The 19,947-nt window shown below is 41.8% G+C and overlaps 1 protein-coding gene across 8 annotated transcripts; it reads left to right on the plus strand.

Moving 5' to 3' along the window:
* Window positions 1-34: 34 nt before the first annotated feature.
* ak4 (adenylate kinase 4) lies at window positions 35-18,558 on the plus strand. 8 transcript variants are annotated; one of them, XM_060066337.1, is made up of 7 exons: window positions 35-315; window positions 710-874; window positions 1,713-1,832; window positions 10,495-10,667; window positions 16,241-16,359; window positions 16,520-16,586; window positions 16,795-18,558. In XM_060066337.1, exons 2-7 carry the CDS (start codon window positions 733-735, stop codon window positions 16,873-16,875), a joined length of 702 nt encoding a protein of 233 aa, XP_059922320.1. In that variant the 5' UTR covers window positions 35-315; window positions 710-732; the 3' UTR covers window positions 16,876-18,558. The 8 variants fall into 8 exon arrangements, with proteins under 8 accessions (XP_059922320.1, XP_059922325.1, XP_059922323.1 ...); XM_060066340.1 differs by lacking the exon at window positions 35-315 and adding an exon at window positions 345-619 and having other exon boundaries at window positions 10,495-10,595; XM_060066336.1 differs by lacking the exon at window positions 35-315 and adding an exon at window positions 350-619.
* The last annotated feature ends 1,389 nt before the right edge of the window (window positions 18,559-19,947 follow it).

A 19,947-nucleotide genomic window follows, 5' to 3' on the forward strand; every position in this document is an offset into this window, starting at 1 on the left:
TGTATCTGTACCACATTGGTCATTTTAACATCGAATAACGTTTAAATGCTTTTACACACTTGATTACATGGCTCATTTACTCCGGTCACCAATCTATGCATTGTACGGTCTTGCTGTGCGTGCAATGCCATGTAAAAGTTGTGTTTTTCGTTTTGGAAATAGCCAATTTCATGACACAATCACGAAGTCGAACGGGAACACTATAAGTGCTCCGAGACCGGAAACGACGCCACAATTTGACGTTGCAACTCGGAAGGCTGGTGTCCGAGGCATCTGGATCACACATTACACCGGAGAACATTTGTTTACGTAAATGTGAGTCCAGTCAGTGGTAGAAAACTACAACAACCACATTACATTGCGCAGTTCTGCTCACAAGTCATTCGCAGTTTTTCAGAGATGTGTCGTATTGGGGCAGAGAAGTAGGGCGTTGTAGAAGCTCCCTCATCCATTCGCAGAGAAAGACGTAGACGATCTGGTTTTCTTTTGAGTGCGGAAAAACGACCAACAGAAGTTTTAGGCTTCATTTGATTCATAGAAACGTGGGATAGCCCACAATAAAAGCCTGTGAGAAAAAGAACTCAGAAAACTCCGATGTGATAGATCTCGATTTGAAAAGGCAATTTGTTTTGGTCCTCTTGTATGCTCTTTAAAGTTTAATGTCTTGTGGCTTAAACAAATCCAAGAATGATATGCTTTGTTCTCTTAGGAAACATCGGCTTTCGAGGGACCATGGCCAAATTATTTCGAACAGCTATCATGGGTCCTCCAGGATCTGGAAAAGGAACTATATCAAAAAGGATTGCGCAAAATTTTGGGCTCCAATACCTATCTAGTGGGCACTTTCTGCGCGAGGGAATAGCAGCTAACACAGGTAGGGAAAGGAGTCGCTGCTGTAATTGTATTGAATTCGCAAAGTGTTCTTCGTCATATCTAGCTTAACACATTTGCACATTTTGGCATTGACGTATTGAGGAAAACGTAGCCTACTTGGTATTAGGCGTTGACAAATAGGCCTACCTAAGTTCTGTTTTAATAGTTGTCTATATTTGAATAGGCCTACATACCAAACTAGAAACGGTAGCCTATTTTAACTTGCGTGTGGCAAGCTATTTTCACCACACATGACTTGTTAATTCAAGTGCGTGTTTTCTTTAAGTAAAAACACATGTTACTAATTTCAGCTCCTTGTTGTAGGATAGGACAATTCGAAGAACTAGAATAACCTTTACGGCTTTGTAGATAATAACATGGATGGAAAAATGTTGTGTTACATAAGTGTTAATGAAATACCTTGACAAGATGAATGATCCCCATGTTCATGATTGGCCAGATTTGGTGCAGAAAGAAAATCTCATGACTAACCATCTGAGAGGATAATTAACTTTCTAAAATGAGTTAACTTTCAGGGGACTTTCCTGCCAAATATTTAGACAGTTGGCTGGATTTTAATTATGGGATGCATTTTGGATTTGAAATCTGTTTCCATTCATACTATATTCCTAAATTCAGTAGTTTATAATGATCCCCCTATAGCTATTACAATTATTCTAATTGCTAAAATAATTTGTCAAACAGTGAAACAATTTATTAAAATGAATCATACACAATCTCAGATACCACATTGCGAGGTCCTTTTGCAACAAATAATACAATGTAGTCATGAACAAGACAAGGAAACTTACGTGTGTGTGCGCGTGTGTGCCTCCCAGATGCCGGTGTGCTAGTGAAGGGCTATGTTGAGAGAAGCATGCTGGTGCCTGATCATCTCATGTCCAGGCTGATGCTCCCCAGACTGGAGCAGTTGACGGGTCACAGCTGGCTGCTCGACGGTATGAGCTACATGATAGGCCTTCCGCTGTCACTTGGCTACATTACACAACAACGACTACAACAACATTGTATGTAGGGCTGCAACTAACGATTATTTTAATAATCGATTAATCTGTCGATTATTATTTCGATTAATCGATGAATCGGATAGAAAAAAAAAAAAAATGGAATTGCTGCATCTTTATTAAAAAACTGAACATTACTTCAAATTCACAGTGCAGACTGAATTGTAAAAACACCAGGTTATTGCTCCAACGTCCCGGAACTATTACAAGTAATATTAAATAATAAAAAGATTAAAAAAACATAACTGGGATAACACAAAAAAAAACATACAATGTATGATATACTTGTATATGTATATAAGGGATGTCCATGGTTAACCGGTCAAACCTATTTATGCCATTTTCGAGACTCCTTGAAATAGAACTTGTAATATTGCTTTAATTGCTGATAAGATGATGATAGTTCAAGATAGGACATTAAACAGGTCATAATTCTATCTTTACTATCTATTTTATATTACTGGGAAAACAAGTTTTCACCAAAATCTCAATCATTTTTTTTTTTTTACTGCTGCATTTGAACGCATCAATCGTATTACTGAGCCGACCTGAACACATCACATTTGACACTGTTTGTGACCATTGGTTATTTATTTATTTTAAGCTAACTAGCTCTATATCCTGCCGATTTTAACATGGATTTAAAAACTGCATTACTATTTTTAACTGACGGGACTTTCTACACCGTCCGGTTGTGTGATTACTACCGCTGCTTTGAATGACTGTTGATGCACGCGGTGCCGACTCCGAGCCCGTCTGCACAACGTCTGCAGCAGCAGCAGCTGACAGAGTTTTCGGTTGGACTAGACGGATACTGAGTTGAAGTAGTTTTTTTTTAACCCAAAGACAGTGAAGGTACAACACTTTTATGTAGGCCTACAGTCCAGTTTTAAGATATGACCAAAATACAAGCTGTGGTCGCTCACACTAAAGCTCGCTGTGCGCGTGCATGAACCGTGATTTGAAGCAACCTGTCGGCGGCTGGCTGTAAACAGTGCTGCGCCTATGAGTAACTTATTAAACGCGCGACACAACGAATCGACGACCAAATTCGTTGCCAACGCATTTAGTAATCGATTTTTATCGATTCGTTGTTGCAGCCCTAATTGTATGCATTAAAGGCATATTGTACGATTTTCAGTGATATGCACTTTTTAATATGTTGTTGAAATTGGTTTATACATCCTGACAGCAATAAATAACTTATGGGCAATGAAAAAGAAGCGAAAAAAAAAACGAATTCTGTATCTGCTATAAACCTGTTAAAATGCTTACCAATCTGAGACATTGTACCCGAATCTAAAGAACCAATCACAAGCCTGCGCGTTCTCTCCCCTCTGTGTACGAGCCTGACACCGGGATCCCACCGGACGCGTACGCGCCGCGGAACGGCTGCGTCCTCTGCCCTGCGTCCATTCCTACCGGGCGCGTAACGGCAGCGTAGAGGCCTCCACACACCGGCGCCGCAGCGTCGCGTCAAAAAGTCTGCCCCCGTTATTCCGGGTGTACTAGCCCACACCGGCGCCGACTAGACGCGCGGCAGCGTTCCGCGCCGCGCCGCCCAACTACTCTTCGAGACAATAGCTGTGTTCGAAATCGTTCCCTATCATGGATGTAGTGCACTAAATAGGGTGCACGCCATTTTGTAGGGTGTTCGAATTCTCAGTGGTCCAATATATAGTGGACTTAAAATAGGGTACATACGATGTTCCCTACATGTTACTCCGGTATACCACATTGCAATGCGGTTGTATTTTACCAGGGGAGAAGAAGAAGCCGAATAACCGCGAAAACGAATACATTTAATGCAAGCCTCCGGCTTTCGTTTAGAAATGTCAACAATTTATTTGGGATTTAACATAGAATATTTAACATTCAAAATGAATTAAACAAGGAAATGTAACATTCAACATCAATACAACCTCCAGCTTTCGTCGTGAGTGCCCGGTTTGTTTGGTTTGTTTACATGATGTGGGCGCATCTGTCTGCGTCACACAAATACCCGGCGCATTTACTGACGCAAATGACGTTTAGAAATGTTAAGCGTAGTATTCCGAATTCTCGTTCCCTATTCCCTATATAGTGCACTATATCATGTACACTATATAGGGAATAGGGAACGAGTGTATAGGGAACGATTTCGAACACAGCTAATGTTCTATTCCCGAGCGTCGCCGCCCCTGAAAAAGCGCTTTGTAAAAGCTGGTTTGTACATCCCGGGTCCCGTAGGCACCGCCATATCTACCCCTCACCACTGGATGTCGCCCTCTTTCGTTTGTGAGAAACAATTACGAGAATGGACGATGAGAGACTGGTCGTCGAGGTGGAAAAATATGTCGAATTGTATGACCAAAGTACCCGTCATTACAAAGACAACTCCAAAAAGGTAATTGCCTGGCGAGCCATAGCTCTGGAGATTGGATTTTCAGGTGAGAAATCAACAATGGTGGACCAAGTACCCAAACCATTAACCATAATGGGAAATAGACGAAATCAAGTCACATATAATCACACCATGTAGGTAGAAACCAGATTAGGCTACTTGTAATATATATATTTTTATTTAAGGCAAGGCAACTTCATTCATATAGCACTTTTAATACATGAAGCAGACTCAAAGTGCTTCACATAGAAACATTCTCATACAATAAAATAGATAAGTAAAAGAAAACACAGGCAAAGCTCAAAAATGCATTGTCATGTATTAACTGTCTCTCTGGTATCAGATCATGTATTAACTGTCTCTCTGGATTTAAGGAAAAATAACATTAAGTGTCTCGAGCACTCAAATAAAATACACTGGCTACTGAAACCAGCACAGCAATAACATCACTGTATTTATCCCGAGGGATAAAAAAAAAAGTATATATATATATATATATGCAAAAGAGTATACCAGAGAGGATAGGTCATCATATAGGCTGCACCATATGGTTCTGCCATTGCACACTTAGTGGCGAATTGAAATATTGGCGTGCCTCTCAGGATCTGCACGGAGCTCCTCGACCAGATTGTGGCATACCCCCTGTTCTTGTCTCTGTTCATTGATGGGGTGCACCCAAACCCTTCGTCTTCTCCTTGCCCGCCTACAGCGCAGGAGAAGAAGGGCAGCCCCCCTCTGTCTGGCAACAGTTATTTATTCTGTTGAAATAAAAAAACCTCAATAAAATGTAAAAGAGCTTGCTCAATTAAAATGGATAACTACTGGCTGCATACATGTAAATGTGTGGCTATGTTAAGGCTATATAGATGGATAGATAAATAGATACTGTATTGGTCCCAATGGGGATCAATAAAGCCATCCAGGAGCTCAATACAATAAATACACACAATAACAATTGGCCTTAAAAGGTGACTGCACTATATACTAAAAAGGCTTAATAGAAGGTCCTGCAGTTATTGAGATTGTTGATGCAGTAGATGAATGATGGCAAAATATAAAATAAATAAGATATGACAGTAAATAAAACGATAAAGTGCCCTACAAACTAAGTTGATCTGATGCTTGAAAACATACTTTCACTTCGCAGATTATACATTTTTCAAATTATTCAGCCAAAAAGATGGAAAATAAATAAACTAGGCTACAATAGGCTACTCACCCATTGCGTTTCGTCTCTTTGCTGCGGTTGATTGACAGGTGACTTCCTGACTTTATACTGCAGCGCGGCCGTCGCGCCGCCTCCTGTTGGTGCTAGGGGCGTGCTTTTGACGCGCGTAAAATACGCGACGCTGCGCTGCGGCGCCGGTGTGTGGAGGCCTTACGCCTCGTGCCCACTGCACCGTCAGTCAACGGACGTGGGAAGGCGTGGCTGACGGATGGGGGAGTAGTCTTTGCAGAGGCATACGTCAGCCAAGCCCAAGCATACGCGATCTGATTGGATGACGGAACCGTCGCTGCCGAAAAAGTTGAAAATTTTTCAACTTTCTGACGGTGGCGAACGCTCCAACTGAACGGACGGATCCACAATGCATTGCGCGTCCGTCCCCATTCAAAGTCAATGGGCAACGGTCAACTGACGGAGGTAGTGGGCACGGGGCGTTAGCGCTGCCTTGCGAGCCAGCCGTATTCACACGAGATCACGCGATAATCCTAAACCTAATGTACTCACCTTCCACTCCCAAAACTATTGCAATTAAATGCCACGCTTTGTCCTTTCTGACATTTTCCTTATAAAAAGGATGATTTGGTACATAAATGACTTCATGTTGCTGAACTTCGACAATGAGTCTCTCGTCGTCAATGTTGCCGACCCTCTGAGACCCACCGGTCATGACGTAATAATGTTGATGTGAAGTTACATGAGCTGAGTATTGTGTTTTATTTTGAAAATTGACCGGATGCTCTATGGCTTTTACTTTTCACTTCCTGCCCGGCTCGACCTGCTCTGTCGAAATTGACGCGGTTTAGCAGCGGCTCGCGGCAAAAATAGAATTGGACGGAAAGATAGCGCCACGGCGCGGCACGCCGCTCCTGGGACGCTGCTGAAACGTTCCGCGGCGCGCCCGGTGGAAATGGTCTCATTGATTATAGTGGAAGCGATCAGCAGCGTGACCGCGGCGCAGCCGTCCCGCGGCGCGTACGCCTCCGGTGGAATCTAGCCTTGAGCCGGCCTGAGCGCGTTCACGGAGGGCAAAGAAAGCGTTGTTATCATAGTAGTTCATGACAGTGGACTAGACCTAGTGAGCCTACAACGTTAACACGATGGAAGAAAAAAAACAAGTTACCACTGCCACCGTTACTTGCCCCGGTTCATCCTTTTAAAAAGGCAAGAAAAGGAAAGACAAAAAATGAAAAGGCAGCAACAAAAAAAAAGTTGGAGAATGCTCGAGGAAAAACGAGAATAAATATTGGATTCGCTTTTCAGCGATGGCGACAGCTGAGGGAGTTGAATGGCCTGAAAAGTGACGCAATGGTTGCCGTTGAAGTAAGCCGTAAGCAGCATTAGCGCTCGTGCACGGCTCTGTGTCGAGGGGTTGGGGCAGGGAGTCCTGAAGGGTGGGGGAGGAGCATGGACATAATAAAGGATGGACCACGGACTGGAAAATGGCCGCCCATTCATTCCTATGCAAACTGCTCAGTGGCGCATGGTAACATACAGGAGCGATTTGCTTCCGCGGTATGTGGCCAGGACACGTGACCTAGTCCGTGACGTACCGGATGCAGAGATCTTCTTCTTCTAGTTTAGTGGCGGATCATAGTTTTTCCCCATATACCGCGACCTACTGGACTACTACACAGGAGTTTGTGACAAGGACGTTGACAAGGACAAGGACGTTGGCAAATCATACTTTAAATCATACAAATAAATTCAAAGAAAAAACCAAACTAACGAAACAAAATAAACAAAATAAAACAAACTAACAAAAGAAATGAATAAATAAAAATAAAAAATATATATACTTAAGGTTAAATTCTTCTAATTAGGTTAGTATCTTTTAGCTAATTTATCAGCAATTTCATTGCCATATATTCCATGGTGGGCTGGAATCCAACAGAACTGAATAACTAAACCAAGGCTTATAATATTTAAAAGAAGATGCTTTACCTCTATCACCAAATCTTCACGTATTGAATTATTTGTTATAAAACTTAGAGAGACGCTGGTGGAGGGCTGACCATCCGGGGAAGCTAAATCACGCTAGGAAATGGGTGAACAGTGTGATGAACGCATTTGTTAGTGTAGAGCTAGGAGGCAACAGCGTAGAGCATCCTGGAATAAGGTTTAACTGCTGTGGTTTATACCTAAAAGACAAGGTTCATTTCACCAATAGGGGAAATTAAATTTTTTTAAAAAGCATTTCACAGTCTCTTGAAGCGATAATCCAGAGTGGGTGAAACTGACACTTTTAGGGCCAATGCCTTCAGCCTTCTCTACTCTGAATTGTAATTTAAACAGTTTTCAATACTGTAAGATATAATCCAGGTCCTTAATCTTTATTCGATGATGCTCTTCTCTGCGTATTTGATAAATCATTAATTATAACCTTTTTGGTAATCATTTGGTAATCATTTGCGTTTATCACACTGTTCATTCATTTCACTGTTCTTCCTCTCATTCCTTTCCTTACTTCTTAGGCTACCTGTCTTTGTTTCCCCTTCCACTCTTCTGCCCCAGCCAAACAGCCCAAAAATGTGTTTTGTTCAAATTTGGGGTGGGGGGTCTTTTAATAAAAGCTTTTTTTTATTGTAACACTTGGTTCAAATCCTATTTCTTACACATGCAGCCATTTGGACACCATTCTATGATAGCTGATTGATCTGGAAACTTCATAAATATGTAAGATTGCTCCATATAATACCATAGTAACATAGTAAACGTATGTAGGCCTAAAAAATCCAGTTCAATGTTATTGCTTAAGAAACAGATTCCTTCCAAGTAACTATTTTACGAAGAATGCAATCAATAATTTATATAAAAGTAAATGTTTACATATCGACCAGCAACGAAGTTGGAGTAGCCTACCCAAATATTGAATTGTAATACACCAACATTGTCAACTGTCATACATAGCTAACCATAACCCTGTCATACATAGCTAAACAAGCAAATGAAAATGAAATACCTACCAACGCAACTGAAATGTTAATATCAGACAATTTACAATATTATGAAAATTACGTAGGTCTCCCATAATCATTCAGGTAATCAATACGTGCGTGCCTGTTCCAGCTATTTCAATGATATGTGTGTTATATATCCGTGTTCAACGCCATTCATGTCAAGTAAAGGACAAATCTCAGACTTTGGAAGTTAATGGAGTTAATTCGGAATTTAATTTAATTCGGAAGTTAATGGAGCCGTGCACTTCAAAATAGGATCATAGCAAGGAGCCGTTTGTTTCAGTACGGCTCCTTTCAGCTGCGTACCGAACGTAAACTGCTAATAAAACGCTTGAGGAGGCGTTTTGAAAAGAAAAAACTTACATTTTTTTAGAACAGGGTAGAAATATAATTATGAGCCTTTGATTGATACCCAGACATTTCTTGCGGAGACACAATCCTGTTCCCCACTTGTATTGGAGTGGACGGCGATATCTACTTCTGGGCCGCATGAAATGACGGACCCCCGTCCACTCCCAGCTAAACAGCTGCAATACCAGGCTTGGCCTCTGAGCACGGGTGGATTGCGGAAGTATATGCCTGTCCTGGGGGCCTGGGGAGGAGTTAAACGGAACTCCGAAGAGAAGCTAATTTCAAATCATGCTAGCTCTCTCACATCGTACAGTATAGCTTTAAGTTGCACTTGTTGACCCCACATGAAATAGTGTGGGGGTGGAGTAGTGGATGAGGGGTGATACCCTGCCAGCACACACACACACTGAAGTACTTTTAGTGCCTGGTAAAAAATGCTATCTAAATGCAATTCATAATCCTAATTATTAATATCAAATATCAAAATATCAAATATCAAAAAATATACAAATATTATATTATATTCTACTGCTATTGGTACTTCTAGGAATAGTCATAGTTCTTGTACCATTCTTCCAATGAAAATAGATACTTATAGTGGTCATGTAGATTGAGTGTGTACATAAACATGTATGACCTGAGGTGACCTGTTAGTACATAGCTTCGTACACTGGAGAACTCAGCATAGCTCTGTAAGCGCCCAGGCAGGCAGAACTAGTATGATACACCACCTCCATTTGGAGTCCCAGCTCCGTCCGGGGAGCAGTAAGCTGCGTTATTATTGCTCATTTTAACACTCATGCTCAATGAAAAGTCCAAGCTTGAAAAATAAGTATTACAAAGTTGGGTGGGTTGTTACAATGGGGATAACATCTCCATCCTCCTTCCTAGACCCCTTAGCCCAAAACATATATTTTTTTAATCTCAAAGTGTTCAAATTCGAGATGAAACAAAGTGTTCCCTTGAAGAATCTCAACGGCCAGGGCTCAACGCAAGGCTCTAATATTGCTTGAGACCAAGTTCAAGGTCAAGAGATCAAACCAGATAGAGAAACTGTAGTTACTGTATGGTTCCATTTTTGATTTAAGATTCAATGTTTTTACCATGGGCCAGGTGGGCTGGGCAATCAGACCCAGCTGTACATTAATTAGGCCATATCTGCATTGTTTCACCAAGTCTTATTTTTAATGGCATCACTGGCTATTTACCCCAAATCTCTTTGAAAATTTGAAAAGATTGACACTCACCTATGTATGTAGAAATTGATTACTAACTTGTAACTTCTGAAAGTATTTCAAGTTACCTAGTGAAGGAGTCATTCTCGCTGCCAAATTGCAACCATGAAAATTAGAAAAATCTACCTCACCATGTTAAAGTTAAATTACATGTTCCAAAACAAAGCAGTGACTGGCATAATCTTTCAAATCCTCTGAGTGGACAAGTGATTCAACGTGTATTTTTGTTGTATGTCCCATGCGGCATAAGGATAATTTTTAATTGTCCATGTTTTTATTAGCCGGTCGTTTGAAACACTGTATAGGGCCTGGTTGAATGTGTAATGCTACCGTAACACTTTAATTCTTAATGACATAGTCCAGAGATACCTATGTTAGTCTTTTTTTGCTGAGCAATAATTGTGCCAACTAGTTTGCTGTCTCCTCTGCCCGGTTCCTTCTGCAGGGTTCCCCAGGACCATCGCCCAGGCCAAGGCTTTGAATGACATCTTCCAGATGGACCTGGTCATCAGCCTCAACATCCCCTTTGAGACGCTACGGGAGAGGGTGAGCGACCGATGGATCCATCCAGCCAGCGGCAGGGTATACAACATGGGCTTCAACCCTCCTCAAGTCCAGGTCTGAAGACAAGTGAACGATTTGACCATAATGAGGTTCCTTTTGGGATAGAGGGAAAGAGTTGATTAAGAATGTTGTGCAACTTTCCAGGAAATCGGTGTAATTATATTTTGGTTATGATAGATAGATCGTTTTTGGTGGGCGGAAGGAGGAGTAGCTAATAAGACAAAATTTGCAAGCACCATTTACCAGGAGAAAAACATGGCAAATGCACCATGGACCCCCATGGATGTATTGGGAGACTCTTCTCTGGGTCAAACCTCGCCCTGTTGCTTCATTGGTTGGGGGTCTATGCAATGTGTTACATTCCTGGACTTCCCCTTTAAGGAGTAAATCCTTCTAATTACGAGTCTATATTGAAATCCAAGGCAAGTCATAGGGCTATGAGTCATGGAAGTTGGAAAATATGATTTTGTCCTCTGTTTTGACAGTTAAACTCTATTTTATTTCTCAAATCATCTGTAAATAACCTGCCAGTAAACCAGCAAATAACCCTCATAATGTTCGTGCGCGTGCGCGAAAGCTGCAGGCTGCCGGTTACGTTGCTCCAGCCTTTGAGTTCGCTTTTTTTTAACTTTCTTAACTTTTAATACTTTTGTTCGTTCTAGTTTGTTTCACTTCTAACCCGGTGAAGTCCTACCCTCTCTAACGAGGCTGCTTTTGAGGGTTTTAGTGCTTTTTTAGTGATTGTTTTTTATGCCGCAGCAACAAGCTGCCTTTGTTTACTCCGGGGAACAGCTGTTTGCGCTAATGCCGACCGGCATAGTGGACAGACCAGCTGATATCCCACCTGAACTCTGGAGGAAAGCTCACCGGGGATGCAGAGGAGGGAAACAATGTCGTGGGATGAGAGGAGGGTCGAGACGGGAAGGGCTTATGGATAGGAGAAGATTTAAGCCGTGTCTCCCCTCGGTTGTTATGGGAAATGTGCGGTCTCTTAGCAACAAAATGGACGAGCTGACAGCGCTGACGCGGAGTCACCGGGAGTACCGGGAGTGCAGCCTGATGTGTTTTACTGAGACATGGCTGCACAGGGACATTACGGACCATATAGTCTCTGTGGATGGCTTCCACACCATCCGAGCTGACCGGGATTGTATTGAGAGCGGTAAGCGGAAAGGAGGGGGGGTTGCCGTTTTTGTAAACAGCAGTTGGTGCAATCCTGGTCACATCACCATTAAAGAACAGCTCTGTAGCCCGGATGCTGAACTGCTCGCCGTTGGACTTCGTCCATACCATCTGCCTAGAGAGATCCCGCATGTTATCATTGTTGTACTGTACATCCCTCCCTCTGCAAACCCAACATCTGCCAGCAGCATCGTCCACACCACCATCTCCAAACTCCAGACTCAACACCCCAGTGCCCTCATCATCATTTCGGGAGACTTTAACCACGTCACCTTGGATAGAGTTCTGCCAACCTTCAAGCAATATGTGAGCTGTCCTACCAGAGAGGAGAGGACCCTGGACCTGATGTATGCTAACATTAAGGATGCATACATCTCCTCTTCTCTCCCCCCTCTGGGCAGGTCAGATCATAACCTGGTTCACCTCAAACCCTGCTATGTGCCGCTGGTGAAGAGGAAGCCTACGACCACAAGGACTGTGAGGAGGTGGTCGGGGGAGGCTTATGAGGCACTGCAGGGCTGCTTTGAGGTGACTGACTGGCCTGCACTCTGTGAGCCCCACGGGGAGGACATTGATGGGCTTACAGAGTGCATCACGGACTATATCAACTTCTGTGTGGACTGCAATGTCCCTGCTCGGACTGTTACCTGTTATGCCAACAATAAGCCGTGGATCACAAAGGACATTAAGGCCATCCTGAATGAAAAGAAGAGGGCGTTCAGAGATGGCAACCGTGATGAGGTGAGGAGAGTACAGGTGGTACTCAAACTTGCAATCAAGGAGGCAAAAGGCAGATACAGGAGAAAGCTGGAGAATAAACTCCAGCAAAACAACATGAGGGATGTGTGGAGTGGTATGAGAAACATCACTGGGTTCCAGAAGACTGGTGGCATGGGGTTGGAGGGCTGTGTGGACCGGGCCAATGAACTGAACCTATTTTTCAATAGGTTTGATACAGCGGCCCCTCCCCCACAAGACTCTTCTGCTTGCTGCCAAACACCTACTGCCACTCCACCTCCCCCTACTCCTTCTCCTTACAGACCTCTTGTCTGCCCCTTGACACCTCAATTCACTCCTACCTACTCCACCCCTCCTCCCTGCTCTGCATCATGTCCTCTACAACCTGAGGACCTCACCCCTCCCCCAACTGTCACCTCTACAGTGTCCTTCACGCCTGACCTGGTGAGAAGACAGCTAACAAGACTCCACTCCGGCAAAGCTGCAGGCCCCGATGGTGTGTTGCCCAGGGTGCTTAAAGCCTGTGCCCATCAGCTGTGTGGAGTACTGAGTCTGGTCTTCAGCCTGAGGCTGCACCTCCAGAGGGTCCCCGTGCTGTGGAAGACGTCCTGCCTCGTTCCTGTACCTAAGAAGCCGCGTCCCAACGGCCCTCAGGACTACAGACCGGTGGCCCTGACGTCCTATGTCATGAAGACCCTGGAGAGGCTCATCCTGGAGCAGCTAAGGCCTATGGTCAGGCCCTTCACTGATCCACTACAGTTCGCCTACCAGCCCCGCCTGGGAGTTGAGGACGGCATCATCTACCTGCTGAACAGAGTCTACTCTCATCTGGACAAGCCGGCAAGCACTGTGAGAGTCATGTTCTTTGATTTCTCCAGTGCCTTCAACACCATCCGTCCGGCTCTACTGGGTGAGAAGATGACTGCGATGGAGGTGGAGGCCCCCATCGTGTCCTGGATTGTTGATTACCTGACGGGCAGACCACAGTACGTACGCCTACAGAACTGTGTGTCTGACAAGGTGGTCAGCAACACTGGGGCCCCACAGGGGACTGTCCTCTCTCCCTTCCTCTTCACCCTTTTCACCTCAGACTTTATCTATTGCACTGAGTCCTGCCACCTTCAGAAGTTTTCTGATGACTCAGCAATAGTTGGCTGCATTGAAAAGGGGGATGACCGTGAATACAGGACTGTTGTGGACAACTTTGTCACTTGGAGTGAGCTGAATCACCTGCAACTCAACGTGACAAAGACGAAGGAGCTCATTGTGGATCTGAGGAGGGAGAAAACAGCAGCTGTGACCCCTGTTTCCATACAGGGGGTCCCAGTGGACACTGTTGAGGAGTACAAGTACCTGGGGGTGTACTTTAATAACAAGTTGGACTGGTCTAGAAATGCAGAGGCTGTCTACAAAAAAGGCCAAAGCCGACTCTTTTGCCTCAGGAGGCTGAGGTCCTTTAACATCTGCCGGACGATGCTGAGGATGTTTTACGAGTCTGTTGTAGCCAGTGCAATCTTCTTCGCTGTCACATGCTGGGGCAGTGGGATGAGGGTTGCAGACACCAACAGACTTGAAAGACTGATTAGGAGGGCCGGTGATGTTGTGGGGGAGGAACTGGACACCCTGACGACCGTGGCAGAGAGGAGGATGCTGTCCAGGTTTCAGTCCATCTTGGACAATGTCTCACACCCTCTCTATGACACACTGGCCCTGCAGAGGAGCACCTTCAGCAGGAGATTCCTCTCACCCAGATGCACCACAGAGCGCCACAGGAAATCTTTTCTGCCTGTGGCCATAAAAATTTACAACGCCTCCCTTAGAATGTCAGACACCGTCCCTCTCTGTAATCTCTGACCTCAAACAAGGACTATAATTCTTGCACCTTTTGCACAATACTGTACAATTATTTTTGTACAGTGCTGTCTTTTGTGTATGTATGTATGTATGTATGTATGTATATATATGTATATGTATATATATGTGTATATGTATGTATGTGTATATGTATGTATGTATGTATATATGTGTATATATGTATGTATGTATGTATATATATGTATATGTATGTGTGTATATATGGTGTTGTATATATATTTATATTGTCCTTAAAAAAAATTGTATTTGTATATTTTTGTTTTTCTTAGGTTTTATCTTTTGTGCAAGTATGTGTATTTATGTTGTATGTATATATATATATATATATATATATATATATATATATATATATATATATATATATATATATATATATATATATATATATGTGTGTGTATGTATATATATGGATATGGATATATATATGTTATATTTTATTCTTAATATTTATTTATTTATTTATTTGTGTATTTGTGTATGTATATCTGGAGTTCGTGACAAAAATAATTTCCCTCTGGGATTATTAAAGTATTTATCTATCTATCTATCTATCTAATAATATGATGCACTTGGTTAATTCTCATTCCCACAGCAACTGACCTGTAGTAATGCATTGTGCCAGAACGCCATTACAATATAAAAGGTCTAATGTGAACGAAACAGCCACTAGTAAGGTTTTCAGATCAAAGGCCACGTTCAAAGGGCTACTACACGGTTGTTTAAGATTCTTTCAAACTATCTAATACCCATGCACAAATATGTGTGACGTACGAGTTCAACAAAATGCCCAGTCATACTGACATGTTCATGGCACAATATCATTAACATGGTCAGCATTCGAAGCTGGCTATTTAAATTAGGTTAGACTCAAATAATTTCATAATAAAAATAATGTATATCATTTTAAGCGTGTCAGAACAACCTAAATTGTGAGCTGAGCACTTTGTTGTTCTGATATTGTCCTTGTACGGACTGATAACCCTGATAACCGTGCATCACCCAAGTGGGTGCTACATATTGGTGGTGGTTAGTGAGGTCCCCCCTTCACTTTAGGCATCTTTGAGTGTTATTAATTATTATTATTATTCATGTTTAACCTCTGTTTTCCTTTTATTCCTAGTCTGTTTTACATAGTTTTGAATGATGACTATATGCTCTGTAAGGTGACCTTGGGTGTCTTGAAAGGCGCCTCTAAATTAAATGTATTATTATTATTATTATTATAACAGGGTTATATAGACACCAACCAAGAGTTGAATGTTTTCATTCATTAGGTTCCACATACATTTGCCTGTTAAAGGTGCTGTTGGTAAGATTTAAGAGCTATCATGGATGTAATTAGTTAGAAAATAGCAATCAAGGAAATCTCTTCCCTGAGTGGTTCAGGAAATCGTTCTGGCCTCTCGATGAAATGTGCATGAAGGCAATGCTTCTCTATTGTAGAACATAATGAGGGTGGCAGACGATGGAGATTTTTTTTTTCTTTTTTTTTAACCATTTGATTTTTGGGGTTTCTTAAACTTTTCTATTTTCAAAATCATGTTGTGCCGCGTCCAAATTCATTGTTTTGTGTTGTGTGATACTGTGTTGTGTTGTCTTGACTTGGATGTACTGTGTCATGGTGTGTGTTGTACAATTTTGTATTGGGTTGTGGTGTGTTGCACAATTTTTTTGTCAGATAGTGTTGTATTATACTGTGCTGTGTTGGATTGTAGTATTTTGTGTGGTTGGGTTGTATCATATTGTGTTGTGTTATGTTGTTCCATGTTCTGATGTGCCATTTTGTACTGTGTTACATTGTGTGGCTCTGATGACTCCTCCACACTGCACAGGGCAGGGATGACGTCACTGGGGAGCCTCTGATCCAGCATGCGGACGACCGGCCTGAGGCCCTGCAGGCTCGTCTCAGGCACTACAAGGATGTGGCCAAGCCTGTCATGAACTTATATAAGTGAGTCAAGGTTGCAACCTCTCCCAGTAGCTACCCAATGATCACAGCTCTCTTGCATCAGTCACTATACAGGACTTCAGTGTCAGATTGTGCCGCCTACACCTATAATAAAAACCCTATTCAACCTGTAATGATGTCTGATATTCCCCAAAATGGTGAGGTGCTTAAGGCAGGAAAAGCGTATTACTCAGCAACGCAGAAGCAGCAAGCAAACCGCTTGGTTCCCTGTAAGTACAATTACAAATTAGCCGTTTGAACATGTCTAATACCATGCACTATCATCGCGCTTCACAGATATACATTAGACACATCACACGTAGGAAGAACCCCCCCTCCCCCCCTCCACAGTACATTTAATCACCTAAGTCGAGGGAAAATGTTATGCATCTGTTTTATGTGTTTTTTGCTGTGTTTGCTGTGTTTTTTGTCACAAAGGTCCAAAGGCATCCTGTACCAGTTCTCGGGTACAGACACAGACCGCATCTGGCCCTACATCAGCTCTCTTCTCAGCACTAAGATCCCCACCCAGCCCCTGGACACCTGCCAGCCTTCCGCTCAAGCCTGACGAAAAAGTGACGAGGAAGGACGGGTTACAAAAAATCCTGGGGTTGGTGCTAGAGGGCAGATAGTTAAGTTTTGCTTTATACTTTTGTTTTCTAAAATGCAGTATCTGAGTTCTCTTCAATCCAGTTCTTACAACAAGGCAGGGGCCATGTGTAAGCATTGTCATTTTTGTGTAAAAGGGAAAAGGGAAGCCTCTTGCTAATCCACAGACATGATGATGGCTTCTGATGATCAAGTAAAGGGATCAAAAGAATAGATGACCTCTGTTATCCAACGTGTGTTTCAACCGCATGTATTTTACACCAGAATGGAAAAAGTTGAGAGTTGAAATCCTAATTGAACAAACCTTGATTTATTTATAATTTTCTTTCTCAAAAAGCAAGTCATTTATAAATAATGCTCCTTGTGCACAAATATTGAGTTTTCTTCAGTTGAATTGAATCAGAAAACTGATTTACATTACTTTTAAGTTTTGATCATGACCAAAGAGAGGCATTACCAAAACTGTTTAATTGTTTATATATTATAGGATTTATCTTTCAATATGAGTAAAATTACTATTTCATTATAGTTAGATAAATAGAATAAAGTAAGTATCATACTGAATACAAACTGGATGTTAAATACAGAATATAGACAATAGCATTACAATATAATATAGTGCTTTCGCTCTTTTGTTTTACCAAGTTAACTTCAACATTGCTGAGAATAACAATTCATCATGGTGTCATAGAATTACAGATTTTCTGTAACGTATCTTGACCCAAATAAATTTTAGAAGGACTTTAAGTCTTAAAAGAAAATGGCAGTTCTTGGATCGGCATGTGATCAGCACATGTACATTTCAGTGATGGAATATTTCCAAATATTTTGCATTAGTCATTGCAGGTTTGCTTCAGTGATTTCTTAATGTACACGTATGTGTATTTTAAAATCTGCACAATGGTATTAGTTGCTAATTTGGATTATGAGGTTCTGAAACTTCTGTATCGCAGCTGTTTGCGAACGTCTCCTGTGTGGGCTGTTTGAATAGGAATTCCATTAATTTCAATACATTTGTCAAATAATACTAATATTGGTTACTACTACAGATGAGAAATTGTTCCATCATATTTTGAAAAATATGTGTGTTGCAATATAGCATTGCTACAATCATATGTTGACAGTTATCCCAACAAATTATTGGCTTGATTTCCCAGACACAAAATAGGCTATGTTATATAATCTGTCCTTTTTTCAAAGTCTTTCTGCACACTAATCCTTTCTATAATTTCTATTTTTTTTTTTAGAAACATTGATATATATGTAATCATAAAATGGTTCGGAATAATGTTGCACTATTTAGTGACATTCAAGATTGATGTCTTTTTTTTACTCACTTTGAAATTGAACGGTTGCATTTCATCTTAATGCTTAAAATGAATGATATGTCTATTAAAGTGTTGCCTTTTTATGGATACAGGGTAAGGGCTTTACTTTTCAGTGCTTTCAAGTGACCACCACAACAGTCAGAGCCGTTGATTGATCTCCCGAGTGACTTGTATAAAGCCGATCAACAAAATTGTTTAATACTTTTGTCTTTCGCCTAGCTCTATCTCTATCTAAACATTTCCAATAAAAGCAAGTGTATGCTGACTCAGTTGGGTTGTGTGTTACCTTAAAGGCACCCAGTGCAACTTTATGTAAACATTCAATGAAAAATAAACATTCAATTTCTAGTCTTTTTTACACGTAGTAAGTTTCAATAACTCCATACCATTACATATCGACATTCAAGGAGCAAAGATGAGACGTCGTTGTGTGGTGAGAACTGATAGAAAATCGTAAACAACAACAATCGCCGGTGGGGAGAAGCCATTTTTCCATTGACTGGAAGCCTGCTTTATTTATTGTAGGTTACAAAAAATAAAGAAAATGGCGGCATTGTTGTTGTTATCGATTTTGTATCAGTTCTCACCACACAACGACGTCTCATCTTTGCTGCTTAAATGTCGGTATGTAATGGTATGGAGTTATTGAAACTTACTACGTGTAAAAAAGACTAGAAATTGAATGTTTATTTTTAAGCCTCGAAAGTTGCACTGGGTGCCTTTAACATTTAAGCTAACATGAAAACACGCACACGCTCACAGACACGCACTCGTGTTTCTTGTGTCCAAACAATACTAGGTGCGCGCGCAGCCAGGGGGCAAAAGCCTGCTTCGGAGTGAACTGATATCAATGTAGATGCCGTATTGCTTGTAAGTTCTCCCTGACACAGTTGCAATAAAATGTCATTTTACTGAAAAATCGCTTTGTTTTTCATTGCATCACAAATCATAAAAACACTTACTGAAATGTCCATGAATTTCACTCAACTTACCAGGTTTTGACGGTTGTTTTAGATGTTTCCAATATCAGGAGCACGGTCGTAATGTTAGTTAACGCTAACAAAGTTAAAGTAAAAATGTTTACGGCGAGGCTACTTTACGGCCTGCCAACATTTAAAAAAACGCCAATGTCACTGTAAATATAGTTTTACACTACAGGTCTGACAGCTTGTTAGCTAGGTCTTGACAGAGATGGCTCAGACTAATTACATCAACAGCCTCAGCAGCTCAGACTGCACCGATTACCTGAACAAACTGGTCCTCAGCACTGGTGAGAAATTACCAGACCCATATAGTATTCCGAGTGAGGAATGGATTGCAGATATGTCCAAATGGCCAGCTATAACATGGCCCGACATATACAGTTATCTGATTGAGAAGCCTCGTGTGTACACTAAGGACAGTTTGCGTGCATACAAATCTTTGGACGCATATAATTATGTTCTTTGTGGTCAGGTGCAAAACTTAAAATGTTTTGACACAAGTTCAGGGTTTTGCACTTTGAGGGCAGGTGTCCTGCCCAGTCAGAGACAGGGACTAAAGGCAAAACCTTATGATGCCTGGGTGTACGTGCACAGGGATCTAGGGTACATCCTGACAGCTAACTGCACATGCATGGCAGGGTAAGTCTCACACAGCAGATATTGTGAGCTTC

The sequence above is a fragment of the Gadus macrocephalus genome, chromosome 12 (assembly GCF_031168955.1).
Source record: "Gadus macrocephalus chromosome 12, ASM3116895v1".
Classification (NCBI taxonomy): domain Eukaryota; kingdom Metazoa; phylum Chordata; class Actinopteri; order Gadiformes; family Gadidae; genus Gadus; species Gadus macrocephalus.

Bases quoted from the DNA above. Each gene is read 5' to 3' on its own strand.
- ak4 (XM_060066337.1), top strand. From the start codon at position 733: ATGGCCAAATTATTTCGAACAGCTATCATGGGTCCTCCAGGATCTGGA. The intron at 16,360-16,519 runs GTGAGTCAAGGT...CAAAATGGTGAG, and splicing joins CCTGTCATGAACTTATATAA to GTGCTTAAGGCAGGAAAAGC. The intron at 16,587-16,794 runs GTAAGTACAATT...TTTGTCACAAAG, and splicing joins AGCAAACCGCTTGGTTCCCT to GTCCAAAGGCATCCTGTACC.